This window comes from Ambystoma mexicanum, chromosome 13 (assembly GCF_040938575.1).
Source record: "Ambystoma mexicanum isolate Mex_15411 chromosome 13, UKY_AmexF1_1, whole genome shotgun sequence".
NCBI lineage: Eukaryota > Metazoa > Chordata > Amphibia > Caudata > Ambystomatidae > Ambystoma > Ambystoma mexicanum.
The window spans coordinates 207,050,371-207,067,942 of record NC_090938.1 but is presented as its reverse complement, the minus strand read 5'-3'; the positions used below and the strand labels follow the sequence as shown (position 1 = coordinate 207,067,942).

At 48.1% G+C, this 17,572-nt stretch overlaps 1 protein-coding gene across 1 annotated transcript in view; it reads left to right on the top strand.

Annotated features, from left to right (window-relative positions):
• The window catches only part of SARS1 (seryl-tRNA synthetase 1), a 345,554-nt gene that overhangs the window by 287,742 nt on the left and 40,240 nt on the right, over nt 1-17,572 (top strand). The window contains exon 9 of the mRNA XM_069633659.1: nt 10,376-10,533. Coding sequence (XP_069489760.1) covers nt 10,376-10,533 — 158 coding nt within the window. The remainder of the gene's footprint in view (nt 1-10,375; nt 10,534-17,572) is intronic.

Here is a 17,572-nt window from a genome sequence, read left to right as displayed (position 1 = left end):
GAATTCTTCATTCATGAGCATGTGAATCCATGCCAGACCCCATCCTGGAGAAGGAACAAGTTACTTACCTGTAACTGTTGTTCTCCAGCATGGGTCTGGCCTGGATTCACATGCGAACCCTCCCGCCTACCCCTCTGCGGCTCTTTTCTTGGTCCTACTGCCACTTTACCTGCTACCAAATCTGAAGACGGCTGCCAGAGGAGGGGTTTAGGTAGAGGGCAGTTATTGGTTGGGGGCACTATGGCCCAGAGACCAGTGATTGGTTGTTAGAAGAAAGACAGTTCAGAAGTGAAACAGAATTTCTTTTTTTTTTTATTTACTGAGGATTCCCAGCCTGACGACAGGGAATATTCGTGAGCATGTGAATCCATGCCAGAACCATGCTGGAGAACAACAGTTACAGTTAAGTAACTTGTTCCTTTCCAAGAGCAGTAGAGTGAAATTTACTTTACTTACATTTCTAACTTTCTAGATCCTGCCCACCCTATCCTACAATAGGGTGCTGGAGGGGTTACTTAATATCCCCTGTGTCTAGTTTCTCGTGTAACATTTTTATGTTACCCGTTCTATGATTAATGGCTGGTGGCAGTGGTTTACTTTTTACTACCGTTGTGTGTTTTTACCACGGGCTGCGTTCACAGCTGCAATGAAGCACCCATGGGTCCCATATTTGTCAAAATGGCCCTGGTCTTCTTTTTCGGCCATTTCTTTGTGGAAAGGTCCTTCTTGAGATTTACTCTGCGTGCCAAACCAGGTTTGGTCCCTTTGTTCATTTTGTCTTTGGCGTTATTCACGAGTGAAGCCCGCCTCTGTCCCCAGAGTGTCGGGCAGGAAGTGAGGGTGCTTAATCCCCTTGGTTAAAAGAATGCACCCAAAGGTGATTGGCCAGCTGACTGTCTGGCAAGGACAGCCACCCTGCTGTTTGACTAGCAGCTAGGCTGGAATGAATGGGAGAATCCTGCATAAAAGGCAAGGCTTTTTGGCTTGGAAGGCAGAGTCGACCACTGGACGAAGGAACCTGAAGAGGAACTTGGAAGAGACGCCTGCTGCAACTCCTGTACCGTTGGTTTGCCCGGTGAAGTCGTGCTGCTGTGCTGAAGCTCAGAATTCGCCTCGATTAGAGAAGCCCTGCAAGGACGACTTCTCCCTTTTGAGTTGGTAGGACCAATTAACTCCAAAGTAAGCCTGTCTGGACACCCTCTCGAAGCTGACTGTACTTCTGCTGTTGCTGCTGGAACCGAATTGCCAGGGAGAAGGACACCAGATTGTGTGCGTTGCTTTTAAGTCGGACCCGAGCTCAAGGAAGATCCTACGTACTCCCAGGAAGCAGGACTGACCAAGCCTGAGCAACCTCAACAGAGTGCTGGACCCCGGATGTGAGGAAAGTCCGAAGTGGTATCCGAGAACTGCAGTGGTTCTATTTGTTGGAGACGCAAGGAGCTGAAACCGCGATGTGCTACTGATTTGAAGATTTCCAATAGCTGTCGTTGACTTCCCATTGCAGTGCAGGAGTCCCAAGAAGTCCTCCCTCTTGTCCCCACGACTGAGGCACAGGAACAACAGGATCTGCAGAGCTGCACAGGAACAGAAGCCAGCTGACACCATTTCTTCTAACCAAAGTTACTGTACAGTCTAAGAGAACTTACTTCTCGTTGGGTAGCCCTACTTGTTCTCAGTTGCAACTTGTCTTGGTTGCTCTGTAGAGTTGCTTGCATCGTTTACTTTCAAAAGCCTAACAGCTTGTGGCCCTACATTGATTCTTCTTTTCTACAAAGACTTCTAAAACATTTTGCAAGACTTTTACTTACCTGCAAGAAGTGCTTCAGCTCACCTAGACATCTGCCCAATTGACATTGGCTGGCCTTGCTCCTTGAATGAGACTGCTCTCCTCTGACAGTGTGTTGCACCTATCCTTCCAGGAAGGGGTTAACTCTGCATTGGGGGTTGAAAAGGTACTTACCTTCAGAATATTTGTGTGAGCTCTTGTTTATTCTAATAACCCTTTTCTTTTACACTAATCTCAGTATTGCTCTAAATGCCACAGTGATGTATTAATGTCCAGTGTCCTAGCTATGTAAGTCACCTGAGGGTGTAGGCAGTGTCTGTGAGCCATCCCCAATGGGTATTTGCTGATTTCGAGAAACTAAGAGTGTGTATTTTGAAGTGTATTTGTGTGTTACTGGTATGTTGCCCCTTCTGAATAAGGCTTATTCAAACTGACTTAAATAAATTATTAATTGTTTAATCAAGAAACCTTGAGTATAATTGTTTATTTGGTTACTTGTCACTGTGAATCTCTGTGTAACCACCCTACTGCTCAGTTTGACCCCTCTTTAGATAAGCCTGGCTGCTCAACCACACTGCCAACCTGTGTAGTACAGACTTATACCAAAGGTTGGGTTTATATTAACAGGAGACTAAGGTTGTTGTAGTGCACCCAAAGGGTACTACCCCAAATCTTTACCGAACAGTGCCTGATCCTATTCTGCCTACTGCTGGCCACTGGACCACCAGTGTCCACTTCTGCCTCTTGGAACACTCATGTCTAGATTAGGGAAGGAGTGATGAAGCATAAGGCCTCTATGGAGGAACTCACAAGTGTAAAAAGTATGTATTTGCTAATGTTGGTAGTATAACTGTTATTCCTGAAACAGCATAAGTGGCATATTTTACTACAAAGTGGTTTTACTTACCTTGAATTTCATACTGCTATTCTAAAAGGCCTTTATACTGTGGTTTACTTAACAGAAGTATTGTGTTGGTGTTCATACTGGGTTTATTGTTTATGATGGTACTTGACTTTCTAAAGAATTCTCTTTGCCTGTGTATATATAAAATAAACCATTATTTTTACGTATCTTATAGTGTATGTGTTTCTTTGGACCATATGTATGCTACAAGTTTTTTTTGTACCTTACTACAGCCCTCCCTTCCTCTTAAGGTATGCCTGGCTCCTCTGCCATTTCCACCCTTACCGTGAGTGGTACAGGCCTATACTAGAAGTTGGAGGTCTGTATTGCCAAGTAGAGAGTCTTAATAGACTTTAGATAAATTCTCTAACAAAGAGGGAGGACACGACAAGGGAAGAGGAGGGAACGAGATGGCGAGGAAGGCAGATGCCGAAAGCGCATGTCCCCTGTGCGTACAACAACCCAAGCCCGCAAATTTCAGAACTTCTGCAAGCAGGAGAAGGAAGCGTTGGAAAACCCAGCATGTACGAGAAGCCAGAAGCTGAGCCGACTGAAGCGGAAAGCTCTGGTGGCGTGACCACAAAGCAATCGTGGTGGGTATGCTGCCCGTTCAACTGCACCAACACTACCCGACGGAGGAAGCAACAAATGGATTGGTTGCCGATAGCGGTATAGAGATGGAGTGGGAAACCTGAAAGAAATTGGCATCACGGAAAGTGAACCGAGAAGCAAACGGAAGGAGAAACTCCCCAGTATCTACAGGCACCGGACACGTTCCTGCAATACTGAAGGTAACTGGGAGAACAGGAACAACGGGATGCCAAAAGGGTAGAATCGGAGAAACTCGTCCCAGTGCAAATGATAAAAGCGTGAAAAGCAAGTTGATGAACTTTAAATGTGTTAATCTGATGAAGAATAGAAACCACGAAGAGTGAGAGAAATGGAATTGAGTATCACTACCTTGGGAAGAAGGGAAAATAACCCAAACAAAGAGTGGGACAAAACTGTGAACTAAAGACCAGAGCAGTTCCTAGGATAAACATTGTACAAGAAAGTCCATACCAGAAAAATGTTAACTATAATTATTTGGAAAGCCAAAGCCCCAGAGGAGAAGGCACTATACAAGAATATTCAGAACTCTCTAAAACAGAGCGAAGGATTCAGACAAGGGCAAGGAAACCCCATACTAAAGAAGAGAGATAGAATATCAGTCCCATAAAGGAGTTACAGGAACTGATACAAAGGAGAATGATGGACTATTTAGAATGTCCATATTAACAAGAATTTATAAAAGAAGGGAAGACGAGTGCAAACCCACAACCATTGGGAAAAGGGAGTCATTGGGGCTCATTACATGTTTGGTGGTATCTTGGCGGCAATACCACTTAGATACCACCAAACGGTGTTACCATTACCACCACTTGGTCTGGCGGTATTGCCCCTACTGGCATTACCTACGGCGGTAATACTGCTGGATTACAAGAATGAAGCTGGAGGCAGCCCCTCCACTTAAACTCCAAAAATCTGTGGTATTACCACCCAGTAATTCCGCCGCTGTATATACCGCCAGACTTGTAGTTTGGCAGTGAGGGAAAAATGGAGGTAACAGAATTACCTTTACTTTTTTCCCGCTCTGCCACTAGTGGTAGGTTCAGTTAGAATCAGTGGCGTCACTAGAAATCAGTATGGGGGAAACTGGGGAGACACAAATTAAATATGGTTGAGCAGGGTGGTGGCACACCAAATAAGGGTCAACAGGCCAAGCTGGTTTAAGTATACCTATATTTTACCAATCTGGTTAAAAAACATGTCATTAGGCATGTTCAGAGTAGGTTTAATGCAATACGTTTTGCATTAAGTTAATATACATCCTAAAAGGTTAGCTCATGTTCAACAGTTGCCAAAATGCCCTTGCTGTCAGCAAGAGACTTTTACTTCAGGCAGACATCACTTCCAGCACAGGTTCAAATAATGTGTAGTTAGAGTGGTATTTAGCAGAAGTGATATCACTTCCAGCTCAGCTTTACATGATAGCTAGTCAAAAATAGTCTGTTTAACAGAAGAGATATATCCCTCATACCTCAGTTTCAAATGATGGTCAAGGACAGCCTAACAGATGAAATATCACATAGAGGCACCAGGTACAGAGGGAAAGGAGTCACTTGCACCCTTGGTTCTTTAGCAATGGTTGCAGGAATCTCACTTTGCCTACATAGAATTGTTTGAATTTTTCAGTTTCTGGCTGTGCACCCCAGTCGCAGGTGGTGAATTTTTTAATTGGAGGGACGCAAATATTTTCCCCAAATATGCCAATGTGACGGAGCATAGCAAGGGAGCCTGGGCCAATGAAGAAGTGTTGGGGGTATTCCCATCCAGAGAATTGTTTTAAATAATGGCTTAAAACGGTTCACAAATTGGGTGAAATGCCAGACGGTTTGCAATTGGTTTTGTATGGTAACGCATGAAAAAATCCAATCGATGCAAGTCACCAACAGTGCAGAGGAACATAAGGCCGACACATTTTCAGGTAGCTTTTGCCCACAATATATGCCATTATAAAAAGATTTTTCACATTGGCTGCACCCAAACATTTCCATGCTGGCTGCACCAATATATGCCATTATTCACATTCAAGCACGTATTCATGTTTGCTTTACGCATAATGCCAGTAATGATACTACAAGAAATAATGTCACGCTTGTTCTGCCAAAATATGGCAGTATCCCCACGTAAAAACATACTCCAGTTGGCTTTACCATTAAAAATGCCCTGCCACAGCATAAAAATATGTCCAAAGTGACTGCATTAAAATGCCATTCTAGATATAAAATAAAACTTACAATGCTTAAGCTAGACAGGCTGCACCAAAATTCCACTTTAGCTACACAATAGCACTTATCATGCTTGCTTCATCAAAGATGCCCAATACAAAATAACATGCTAGAGAACGAAATGGCTAGATGTGGTGCATTCAAGTGCCAGTTTAGCTACATAATCAGTTACAATGCATGCTTTATAGAGAACTCCAGTAAAAAAATGCCATGCCTGCCCTCTGGATCCCCCAGCCCGTTGCGCACACACAATGCGATTGTGTGCATGCGAGGTGCTGGGTGGCCCAAGGCATCTATCATAGATTGCCTGTAAAAAAAGAAATACAATGCCTGCGCCCCCTGGGCCTCCCCAGCGCCTCACATGGCCTTCAAATGCAGCATGCGGTCACTTATTCACATGCACACCCATCATGCACTCACTCATTACACACAACACAAGAATACACACACAGATATTTAAATTAACAAACCTTCTCCCCTGTATTGTTGTTCTGTCCCAGCGCTCGAGCTTCTGCATAGCAGGAACAGGAAGCAAAGAGCGCTTTCTGGCTCGTGCACATGCGTGCAAGAGCTGGAGTGCTGATGAGGAAGTGGCCGTACTGATTGTATGTGCGAGGAGTCAAAATAGCTCTTCCCATCGCACATACAAACACGCAGTTCCTCAGCTAGCATCCGCAATGGACCATTCAATGTTGGGGAAGCAAAATGTCCCTGGCTGGCTCATTGGATATGCAGGGCTGGGGAACAGAACTGTCAAACGGAAACCGCGTTTTCCTTTGACAGCTGAGGAGCGCGCCCTGCTTTTTGCAGCTGAGGGATGTGAGAAACCAGAAGGTGTCTCGCCCACTAGTCCCAAAGGAACTGTCATCTAGGTGGCCAGGACACGGCTATTGCTTTTGGATCCAGTTCCTGGGGGTGGACCAGTGTGAGAGGATCACCTGGGTGAGGGGTCTTCGTGAAGTGGGAGTGGGACACCGGATGGTGAGATGCGGTATCCCCTTCCTTGTAACATCTTTCTCCCAGAAAATTTAGGAACTGTACCACCCACCCCCCTTTACAACACACAAACTTTCCCACAGACAGCCTGCTATGAGGGAAAACAATATAACACCCGAGCAGTATACCTGACGTCTCCTAATACAATGGACAGGTGATGTCCGGCAATTACGGACCATCACACACACACCTGACTTCTATTACACTTCCCCCACACGGATAAAAAGCAGAGCACGAGAGCACACTCTGAGCGAGGCAAAGCACACAAGTTTCTGGGTGAGGGTGGTGGAATTTCTGCCCCCACAGTGAAAATCAAAAGCTGCACCCATGAACCCACAGTTTAGTTTCCCTGTCGGCACAATAGAAACATTTATTTGTGATTGAGCAAGTTTACAAGTATATAACCGCTTTAGAAATATATCCTGTAATAAAACAAAGGAATGGGCACAAAAATCACAGGGTAATTTGTGTGGTAGTCCGACAAAAAAATAAACGCATATTAAAGAAAACTAGTGAATGTAGGTTTAAGTGCATGTTTCAGTTTGGAAACGTGTTGTTTTTTTCTTTTTTTTTCTAGACCAGTGTAAGATGCACATTTTGAAAAACAATAGTGTGCACAGCGTGTAGGTAGCCTGCTTTTAACAATGATGGCCTCCACCCCAATGATATTCATGGCCCATTGATTCCCGTGGTGTCCCTTTTAGGCCAGTAGAAAGAAAAACGGGCTGAGCGAGTAGAGCCTTCAAACGCACGAAAGATGGCTGAGCGAAGGAGCACCTTTAAGGCTCCAGGAAAGGGTTAATTGCCAGGGGGTTTGGGGACAGGACAGGACAGGACAAGGCAGGCCACCAATTAGAGGGCACAAAGCAGCCAGTAGGGCGTGTGCAATTTCCCCCCTCTAGGCACGCCTGTGGTTAGAATTAGTTTTGAACAGCTGACATTCCTTTTGGGCATTCACTGATGACGGACAAGCACCTTAGTAAAGTAAGTAGGGAACACATCATATCGATAGGGAAAGATAGGCCTTTTTCTTCTGTAATAAACAAATGGTGAAAATGTACTCTTGAGTGTTGGCGTCCTCCTCGTGACACGCCACAGAATGCTGGGAAGGTTAACTTGTTGATAGATTGCCACATTGAAAACTGTTTAAGAGTACAGTTTCATTTTTGTTTGAAATTCTCTTCTCCTTCGAGTCCCCCAGCACTTTTTGCTGGACTCTTGAGTTTTTAACTAGTTCTCCTGAAAGAGTGGCAACCTTTAACCACACTCACTCTTTTACTCTGACTTTGGTAGCCTCTTTTAACCTGTTTTTGTTATGTTTTTGGAGTCATGTTTTCCTCCAACTTTTAGGGCATCTACAGTGTATTGTTGCAGCACACAGCACTTTCTGTACAGTGTTGCTTGGAGCTCCTTGAGCTGCCCTTTTTTCTTTTCCTTGCGATAACTGACGTTACCAAGGCCAGGTGGACACTTTTTATCCTACCTGACTTTTATTTTGTGGGTTCAGCACACCCCACCTTATGTGGAGTGCTGCGGGGACAAAATGCATCCCTTGTTGCACTTCTCCTGTATCTTTCTAGTTACAGTGACCGTTTCATCTGAATGGCTGGTGGCAGTGGATATTTTCTTCCGGCTTTTTGTGCATTTTCCTTGCAGGCTGATGTTGCAGCTGCAGTTAGGGACACATAGGTCACTATAGAACTAAAATGGAGCTGGTTTTTTTCCCCATCTCATGATAAATTGTCCTTTCCTTTGCCGCCTTCTGCCCATCTAAGTGGGGGGGGGTCCTGCTAGGTCTTGTCTTTGGCAGGCTTCCTTGCAAAAGCCTGCCAAGGCTCTGAGTGCCTGAAAGGTCTTTGTCCTGCCGTGTGTCTGCCTGGAACCCGTTCGAACTGGGAGGGTGGCTGTCACCCCCCCCTCCCCCACCCCCTTGCCTGAATGAATTTATGAATTAATGCCTGGTGATTGGTGGATTTAGCAGTTTCTGCATAAAAGGCAAGGGTCCTGGAGCTGAAACTCTTGAGTCAACCACTCTAAAGAAGAATCCGAAGGGAGTCAGCAGCCACCTGCATCGATCACTAGTGCCTGCTGAGATTCCTGCTGTTGTTCCAACCTCTTCTGCTTAACAGGGAAGCTCCAGACCAGACCACTTCCTCCCTTGGACTGGTGGGCCTAACTAGTCTGGAGACCAACTGTAATTTGAGCCATCCCATGAAGAGCTGCGACCGTCCGGTGCTGCAGTCTCCAAATACCTTGGACATGGGCCATTTTGCCATGCATAGTCTTGTGAAGCGCGGTTTCTGCTGGAACCTTGTGGGCCTACAGTGACTCGCTGCCACTCTTGAACGTCTTCTTAACCCAGTAGGAGACCAAGAAACGGAGGTAAGTCTGTCGTGTGACAACCGTCACTGAACCAAAGCCTGTGTGGAGTCCCAATAAGCCAGTATCGTGAAGATAGTCTGCTGGGCGTCCCATCGCTAGAGGGTGACCGTCCACTCCAGCCAAAAGTTCCTTCTTCAGCCACCATGCCAAGAAATCCAAACCAGAGCCTGCTGTCTCCTCATCTAGGGGTCCCACTGGTGACATTGCTGTCTTCTTCACTATGGTACTGTCCCGCTCCTAGGTACTTGCCTGGGCGCTTGTTCCGGTGGTACTGTGATCCTCCTTAGCTTCTTGAGACAGGTTGGGGTGGACAACCCAATCATGTTCTCCCTGGCATTAGGACATCGGTCCTTGGGGCTACAATCATTCAGGGGGGTCTACCTATCCCTCAAACCCTCTCTTACCAATAATTGTTCTTACTTGCAACGTAGAAGAATCTTCTTCTGAACATTTTTACTTTGACAGTGTCTGCCTTCCTTTGTTCTTCCGCCCATGGGCTCTGGTTTCCCAGTGCCTCATCTGGCTTTGAGACCCACATCCCCAGGTAAGGTTGGACTTCCTCAGCCTAGGAAGCTGTGAAAAGCTATTACCAGTGTTAGTGTTGCTAATGCAGTGAATGTTGGTTAATGAAATGATTTGCTAGCCTTAAGCTACTCTGATTACTTATGTGTTGCATCCAGGTTCTACTGTTGAAATTAGTACTGCCAAGCAAATATTCAGCTGTGTATATAGATGTGTGAATTGTTTAACTTGCCTAAAACACCTTGAATTGTGTTGTTGTCTTGGTGTATATAATAAATAACCATATCTTTATATAACTACAGTGTTTTCTTGACTGAAAGTGTGCACTGAGGTCTTTGTACCTACCTACAGCCCTCCTCCTTCCTAGACTAAACCTGGCTGTCGACCGTAGCTACAAAACCTTTTGGGTAGTTCAGGCGAAACCTAAGAGTTGGCACCCTGTACACAAGTGTGCTTTTGTACAACTTCCTAACATAAACATAGTTGCATGCAGCCCCCTTTCTGTCCTCAAGAACCTTATTGCTGCCAATCCATTTTCCTACTTCGAAAGGAAGCAAAGATGGCACTTAGGGGAAAGGTAGCATGCATGCTTATCGGATCATTCACACCCAAAAAGGAGACCTTCTGGTTATTGAGATAAAGAAGCTAAGCAGGAGACCATGAAAGGCATGCAGGTCTCCATTGAGGAGTACCGCGCCAAGTTAGATATTTATTTCTAGAGTATCCCAGTCAATGCCTCTATACAAATAAAATCCCTCCAGGTTCACGTCTACCTAGTCTCAAAGGTTCTTTGCTAGCTTGGTTCCAAAACAGTATTTTTTTTTCAATCCTTCTAATGTCTACCCCTCCAACCTTTCAAGATGCACTGGCAATGTGGCAGTAATGAGTATAGCTCAACAGCAGACCATTTTCTTTTTCCATCTGGTTCACTCGCTTATACCTTTCATATTGCAGGGTCCTTGAATCATGCTGCCAGTAAGAAATTGGATTTGGAGGCCTGGTTCCCAGCCTCTGCTGCTTTCCGTGAACTTGTCTCCTGTTCAAACTGCACAGATTACCAAGCTCGACGGTTACGAATCCGCTATGGACAAACCAAGAAAATGATGGATAAGGTTAGTATCATTGACTGAGGAAGAGGTGGGTCGGGGTAGAGGCGTTTTAGACAAGCGCTGCATAGTATATAAAACGGATGTATTTGTATAATTTGGTTTCTTATTTGATTCAATACATTTTAAACAATTAAGAATGTCTTCTTTGTAAACTAATGCCTGATAAACATAGTCTATTTTATCGGCTGTCTTATTTTGCATTCAGTGAGTAATAGTCCATGAAAAGTGATTTCTGTTCTGTCTATGCTGACCCTGATTTCCATTGTGACTAATATTCTAACAATGGTTCTAATTGTATACAATTTGCTATAATTAATGGTTTTCCGATATATAGTTTACAAGTGCAAGATGTACATAGCCATAATATATATGTAGATATTAAAACTGTAGTATCTGATACTATTACCTTAGTTTTGACATGTTACAATTATTTTTCATGGTGTGTAAAGCATGATTTGTGTGGCAAGTCCAGCTGTAATGAAATATCTAACCCAGATTGAGGGACTCTTTCTGGGAAAGTAACAAATAACGCTTTCAAATTTAGAAAATGTCTATAATATAATTGTGACTAGGTTCAGAGTCGAATTCTCAGATTTTTTGCTTAGCTGCCAATTCTTTTTTTAACAAGGCAAACCTGTGAAAGTAGTAATTTCTAAAAAGAAACGTGTATATTGTTAATGGCATGTGCACTACTTTATGGTTTTAAACTCTGTAAAAGTATTACTAAAATCAGAAAGCGAATTCGGTGAGGAGTGCTGAGGGACGAGTGCTGTCGTCGCTGTCTCCCACCATTTTGCTACTACCTGTGCTTTTGGCAAACCTTTTTGTTTTTACTGTACGGCCTGGGATAGGACCACTGGGACCTACTGCGACATTTATTCATTTCGTTGGCCACACCAGGAAAGACCCACCTACCGGACCTGAAACTGCCTAACTAGGGCGGGCCGTGCACATCCGGCGTGCACGCATTCGGTGAGGATTTCTGAGGGACGAGTGCTGTAGTCGCTGTCGGCGCTGTGGCACTTTCAAGGTGGGAAGACAGAAAAGAGTATGTTTGCAGCAAAGCGCACGCTACCATACTTTCACTGTGCCCGACTTGCATGTACTGACTTTGTCCTCTCATCCCTGTTTAGACTGCTCAATCTCAATTATGCAGCCTAAAATTGTACGCAGACTAGGTTTATGCAGCGATATGCTCCGGAAGGGGAAGCGCGTACAAAGCCCTACGTGTACCCGGAAATATGTGAAGGAAGTGGCAAAGTCCTAAAAAGGGGAAGAACGTTAGTGGGCCTAACAGGGGTTGCCTCCCTCATTTCCAATCTAGGATCTCTATTTTCTGGTGTGGGCAATGTCTCAACACAAATGAATACTGCCAGTATTGTAGCGACGACCACTATTACTGAGGGCTTAACTAAGTCGCCCCTGACCAAAGCTAGTGTAAAGCAGACCCCTTTGCAACTGCCAGTTCGTCTGGAAACAGTGGTGCTCAACTATAATAACGGTTTGCTGCTTACACTATGCAGGTTCATTGAAAAGAAATTCCTCAGCCAATGTTCATATCGCCAGCCCTGAATTTCTAACTGCAAACTTATCCAGTAGCCTCAACCTCGAAGCGTTGACCGCCGACCTGGAAGAAGCTGCGGCCCTGAATCATGAACCGGATGCCAGGTTCAACGACCTGTCCTGGGTTCTTTATTTGGAGCTGAACTAATCATCCCTTGCTTAAATGTATTGATGGCCAAGCTCGAAGCATAATTCGCCCTATGCTCTGTAATTGCGATGGAACAGTGCGACATGAAATTAAAGATGGCGACGTTCCTAGAAGTAAACGCCGTACACAGGCCATCTTGCCCAGTAAGTGCCCAGAGCATTGAGGTCAACCAAGCAGCTCTGGATAGCCTGCCTGGGGCTACGGAACAACCTGAATCTGGTCGGATTGTTGGTTTCCCGAGTTTGAGGTGATGGGAAGGTTGCCTGCAAGTATCTGTCGTTACAGATGAGACAGGTCTCCTGGAGTACACAGGACTCAGTAATTCTCGCTGCCGGGAAGGAAGAGGACGTACTGGAAGCTCTGTGTGCAGAGATTTCCATGATGGAGAAAACCCCACCCCAGTCTTTAAATCCAATATCGCAAGGAGGGAACTGCCAGGGGCTTTTATTTCTAGAAGCATTTCCCCACTGCATTTACTTCCCGCCCTGGGGCAAAGATTCCTTTACCTTGTGATGATGTCAACAAAGTACCTTCAACTGCTAGGAAGGTAATGAGAGTTCAGGCTGATGGCACTAGACGTACGGTGCCCTTAAAGGGTTCCCTTGATAGGTGGACTGTTCCCAAGCGCGTCCCTGCTATACAACATCTGCAGGTGGGCACAGCCCTGGAATGGCAATAGGGTCCAGTAAGACCAGATTGGCAGTACCACTGGAAAGATATACTAGTCCTCTGCACTACACTACCCCTGGTCCCCACACGATTCCTTCAGCAAGCGCCAGTTGCTCGCTACGGCAGGGGGTTGTTTTTCAAGCAGGATACTCTTAGACGGAAATACCCTGATTGGTATGCAGCATACTAGAGGTTATGTGCCCAGGTCAAGTTGTCCATACAGTGCAGCTACCGGTAACGCGGTGAAAGGTCCAATAGGGCCGGGTTCTTCAGCAAAATTGGAGGAGATTCACACCTCTGATCACAGTCCATTTTTAAACAGATCAGCACTCTTCCGGGTATGGGCCACAACGCCATTGTTATCTTCAATTACCTCTGCGGACATGGTGCAACTTGGCACAGCTCCACCCTACTGATGAGGTCCAACCAGACCGAAACACGTGTCTGGGGTTGCGGTTGGTACTCTTGTTCAGAGGAGAATTGCCTATCATTTCGGTGCTGGACTGCCCCAGGGCAGGACAAAGGCTGATATGTTTTGGAGATTTCTCCTCTGTGAAAGATAGTGAGCTAAAGACTCGGGGTAAGGCTCTTGTAACCGGGACTAATATCTGGTAGAGAAATTCCCAGGACCTACCAACTGGGTTTTGATACGCTTTGTCTCATCCTGTATTGTCTCTATGGTGTGCGAATGTGGATGTTTTTTTCTCCCTATGTTTGAAACTTACCGTTTGCTATGAATTGAAACCAAGCACCAGGTGCCCTGATGCATATAAGGATGGACTTCACTTTGTGGGGAAGGTTAGCTATGATGGTAACAGGTGTACGGATAGGCATAACGTTGCATTGTTCCCCCCAGGCACTCTCCGCCCAGGTCACCCAAGGTTTTGAAGCATTTCATTGGGTGATGACGCCCCAGGAAACTGTTGATCCTGGGAGACCACATGCCAACAGGAATTGACCCCGAAGGATCGCTAGCTGGAACACAATGGGGTTTAGCCACTTCTCCAGCATGGAGTCTGGCATGGATTCACATGATCATGAATATTCCCCGTCGTCAGGCTGGGAATCCTTGGTAAAGAAAAAATCAGTTTCGTTTCTGATTGGTCTTTCTTAGTAGTAACCAATCACTGGTCTCTGGGTCATGCTCCCCCCAGCCAATGACTGATCCCTAAGCCCCGCCGCTGGCAGCCATCCTCAGATTTTTACAGCACGTTCAAGTGTTGGGAGTGCTCGTGCTATAGCTCTCGAGCTTTTTCTGCGTTTCGTGCTTTTTTTCAAAGAGATTTATCTCATTTTTCGGTTAAATAGAGCCTCAAGCTCCACCGCTTCTACTTCCGATCAACAGGGACCCGTTTTGTAATCTTCTACACCCCTCAAGGGTGAAGTTTTCGTCGAACTACGCTTCTTGGAGGATTCCAGAAGTTTTGAGGCCTACCTCGTGGACATTGCCCAAGAGAAAGGAAGCTCGACACCGGGCAAGCTGTTGAGGAACTGCCCTGGATGCAAGCTACAGAACCTGTTCAAGGAGGACGAGCACTCGAAGTGCCTCTACTGCCTTCATGAAGACAAATTGCACGTGGAGGAGGACTATGCGTTTTGCATGAACATGTCGGAACGGACCATGAGGGACCGTCGGACCCGTCTCGCCAACTGGTTGGAAAGCAAGAGCCCAACAGATGAGCAGAAGAAACCTGAGCGGTCTTCTAAGTCCTGTGAGGGCGCCCCTGCGACGGGGGCCCAACAGAAGGCAAAGCACCGCAAGTCCGCGGGCACCGGGAGCGCCGAACAGTCGGGCTCCTCGACTACCAGGCAGAGCGTACCTTCACCAACACCATCAACCGCGAGCCAACACTCTGGCTCGGGGAAGAGAAAGTCAGAGAACCCGGCTAAGCTTCTGGAGAGGTCCCAGTCGATCTCGAAGGAACCGGCCGAAGGGGTAGGAGGCGGTGACCCTCCCCCTAAGGTGAAGGCCTCAAGCGCGCCCAAGGTGGTGAAGGCCTTGATTCACCCAGCCAAGGCCTCTATTGAGGGTATCGCTGCAGCCCTGGGGAAGCCTGTGGAGGCTCCCCCAGTGGAGGCGACCTGAGGGCCCAGAGTTTCCCTGCCCCCGCGGAGGGAAGCCTCTTTTAAGCCCATCGAGAAGACCCCCGTGAAGTCCCCAGTGAAAAAAGAGAGTGGGGGGCGGTGGCCTTAACGGACACGACCTCCGAAGAGGAACTGGTCGAAGCCATAGAGGAGGCCCATCCCCACGGGAGGGATCCCGACGAGGGGGACGGCGACGAGGCTCTGGTGGAGGAGGAACAACCGTCGCATCCTTCGCAGCCCGGGCCACAAGAAAACTCGGCGGCCATTTTGACAGCAATCCAGGCCTTATGCACGGAGATAAGGACCAGGTTGCCCTTGCCTCCGACGGACGACCAGATAGAGCCGAGTCCGTCGGGAAGCCCCCCACAAGAGCAGAAGGATCCATCCAACCCCACCTTCTCAGCCCTCATGGTCCGCTCAGCCTTTGTCTCCTTCCCCGACCCCGAGGGAGGACACGGGGACGGATACGGCCACGACAGGGACGGATGACGACGGTGGTGACGACGGGACTGAGCTCCCGTCGCCTATTCCTCCGGCGGCGACTCCTGACAAAATTGGCTCGTTTCACGCCATGATCGGCAGGGCATCCGAGCCCTTTTAGCTCTGCCCCGAAGAGAAGAAGGAAGGCTTCCTTTACCAACGGCGCAAGGCCAAAAGGAAAACGGTCCTCGCGGTGCCGTTGTTGGATGACATCTGGGACGAGGGACTTACCCTCCTCAAGAACCCGTCCACGACACCTGCTAAGAGGGACCGGTACGAGAAGTAGTACCGGGTCCCCGACGCCGCCCCTTTGTGCCGTAGAGCGCAACCGACCCCGGATTCGGTCGTTTCAGCAGCGGCCAAGAAGAAAGCGGGGGCGGGGGGGGCATCGGCCAGACGGCGAGGGAAAGAAGCTGGATGCCATGGGACGACGAGTCATCTCGTCAGCGGCAACGACGATTAAGGCGGCCAACGCCCTAGCGATCGTGGCCCGCTACAACAGGGAGTTGTGGTACAAGATTGCGCCCCTGTTGGACTTCCTCCCCGACGATAAGAGGGCAGAGGCCTTGGCAATCCTGCAGGAAGGTGAGGTGGCCTCTGACCATGCCATAACGGTGGCCACAGACATTGCCGACACCGGTTTCTGCCAATTGGGCAACAGTTTGCCTTAGATGGCGGGGGTGGCTCAAGGCGACGGATTTCCGACAGGATGTACAGGCCAAGGTTTTGGACATGCCCTTTGACGGGAACAACCTGTTTGGGAAGACAGTGGATGAGTCCCTTCAGGCCATCAAGACCGACTGAGGCAAGCAAGGTGCCTCCAAGGGATTCGGCAGCGGCTCCTCAACGTACCGTCAAGCGGCCCGCTCCTCGTCGCAAGAAGCCTACAGGGGACGAGGCAAGTCAGGAGGGCCTCACCGTTGTTGCCAAGGAGGCCAAGGCGGCGACCAAGCAAGACTGAACCGGACGTGGTGTCGGGCCCCCACCGAAGCACCCCGGTGGGAGGCCGGCTGACGAGGTTCGTCGGCGTGTGGAAATCCATCTCCACCGACCGTTGGGTGCTCGATGCCCTGGCCCAGGGGCACTCCTAAAGAAGTGTCCCCGCATTTCACCCGTGGCCAGGAAGGAAAACCACGTCCCTCAACTACTGTTGGAAGTAAAGGCGATGCTCAAAAAAGGTGCCATCGAGCTCGTCCCAAAGAGGCTTCGGGGGTCCGAGTTTACTCCAGATACTTCCTCGTCTGAAAGAAGACGGGCGGATGGCGCTCCATCCTGGACCTGCGTCGACTGAACAAGTACATCAAGGCACAGAAGTTCCGGATGGTCACCCTCCAGCACGTGCTGGGACAGCTGGAGGAAGGCAACTTCCTATCGTCGATGGATCTGGAGGATACGTACTTTCATATCCCCATTCTAAAAAGGTACCAAAAGTTCCTCAGGTTCATGGTCCAAGGGCGGCACTACCAGTTCAAGGCCCTCCCGTTCGGACTGAAGTCGGCTCCCAGGGTGTTCACCAAGTGCCTAGCACCGGTGACGGAGCGGCTGTGCCTGCAGGGGATCCACGTTTACCCCTACCTGGACTGGCTCATCCGGGCACCAACAAGGGAGCTTGCAGTCGAACACACGGCGAAGACCGTCCAACTGCTCACGGACCTGGGATTCTCCAATCAACTTCTCCAAATCCTACCTGGTCCCGTCGCAGGTCACACTGTTTCTGGGAGCCAAGTTCGATACAGTGGCGCCATTGGCCTCGCCGTCGGAGGAAAGAACGAAGGCCATCCTGGGCAAGGTATAGCGTCTGCTGGCCCCGGACGTGGGCAGAGTGAGGTCCATCAAATCCTTTCTCGGGATGATGTCCGCCTGCATCTATCTGGTGCGCCTGTGCAGGCTTCGGATGCGTCCTTTGCAGGAGTTTCTCGACACCCGTTGGATGCAAGCAACGGGCAGCTTTGTGGACAAGATCTCGCTCAACGAAGTATTCCGCCAAGCGGTTCGATGGTGGGGCACCCGCGCGCATCTCGCGGCGGGCACAGGCTTTCAGACCCCAGCATATCAGGTGACGGTGACGACGGATGCCTCCCTAGAAGGATGGGGAGC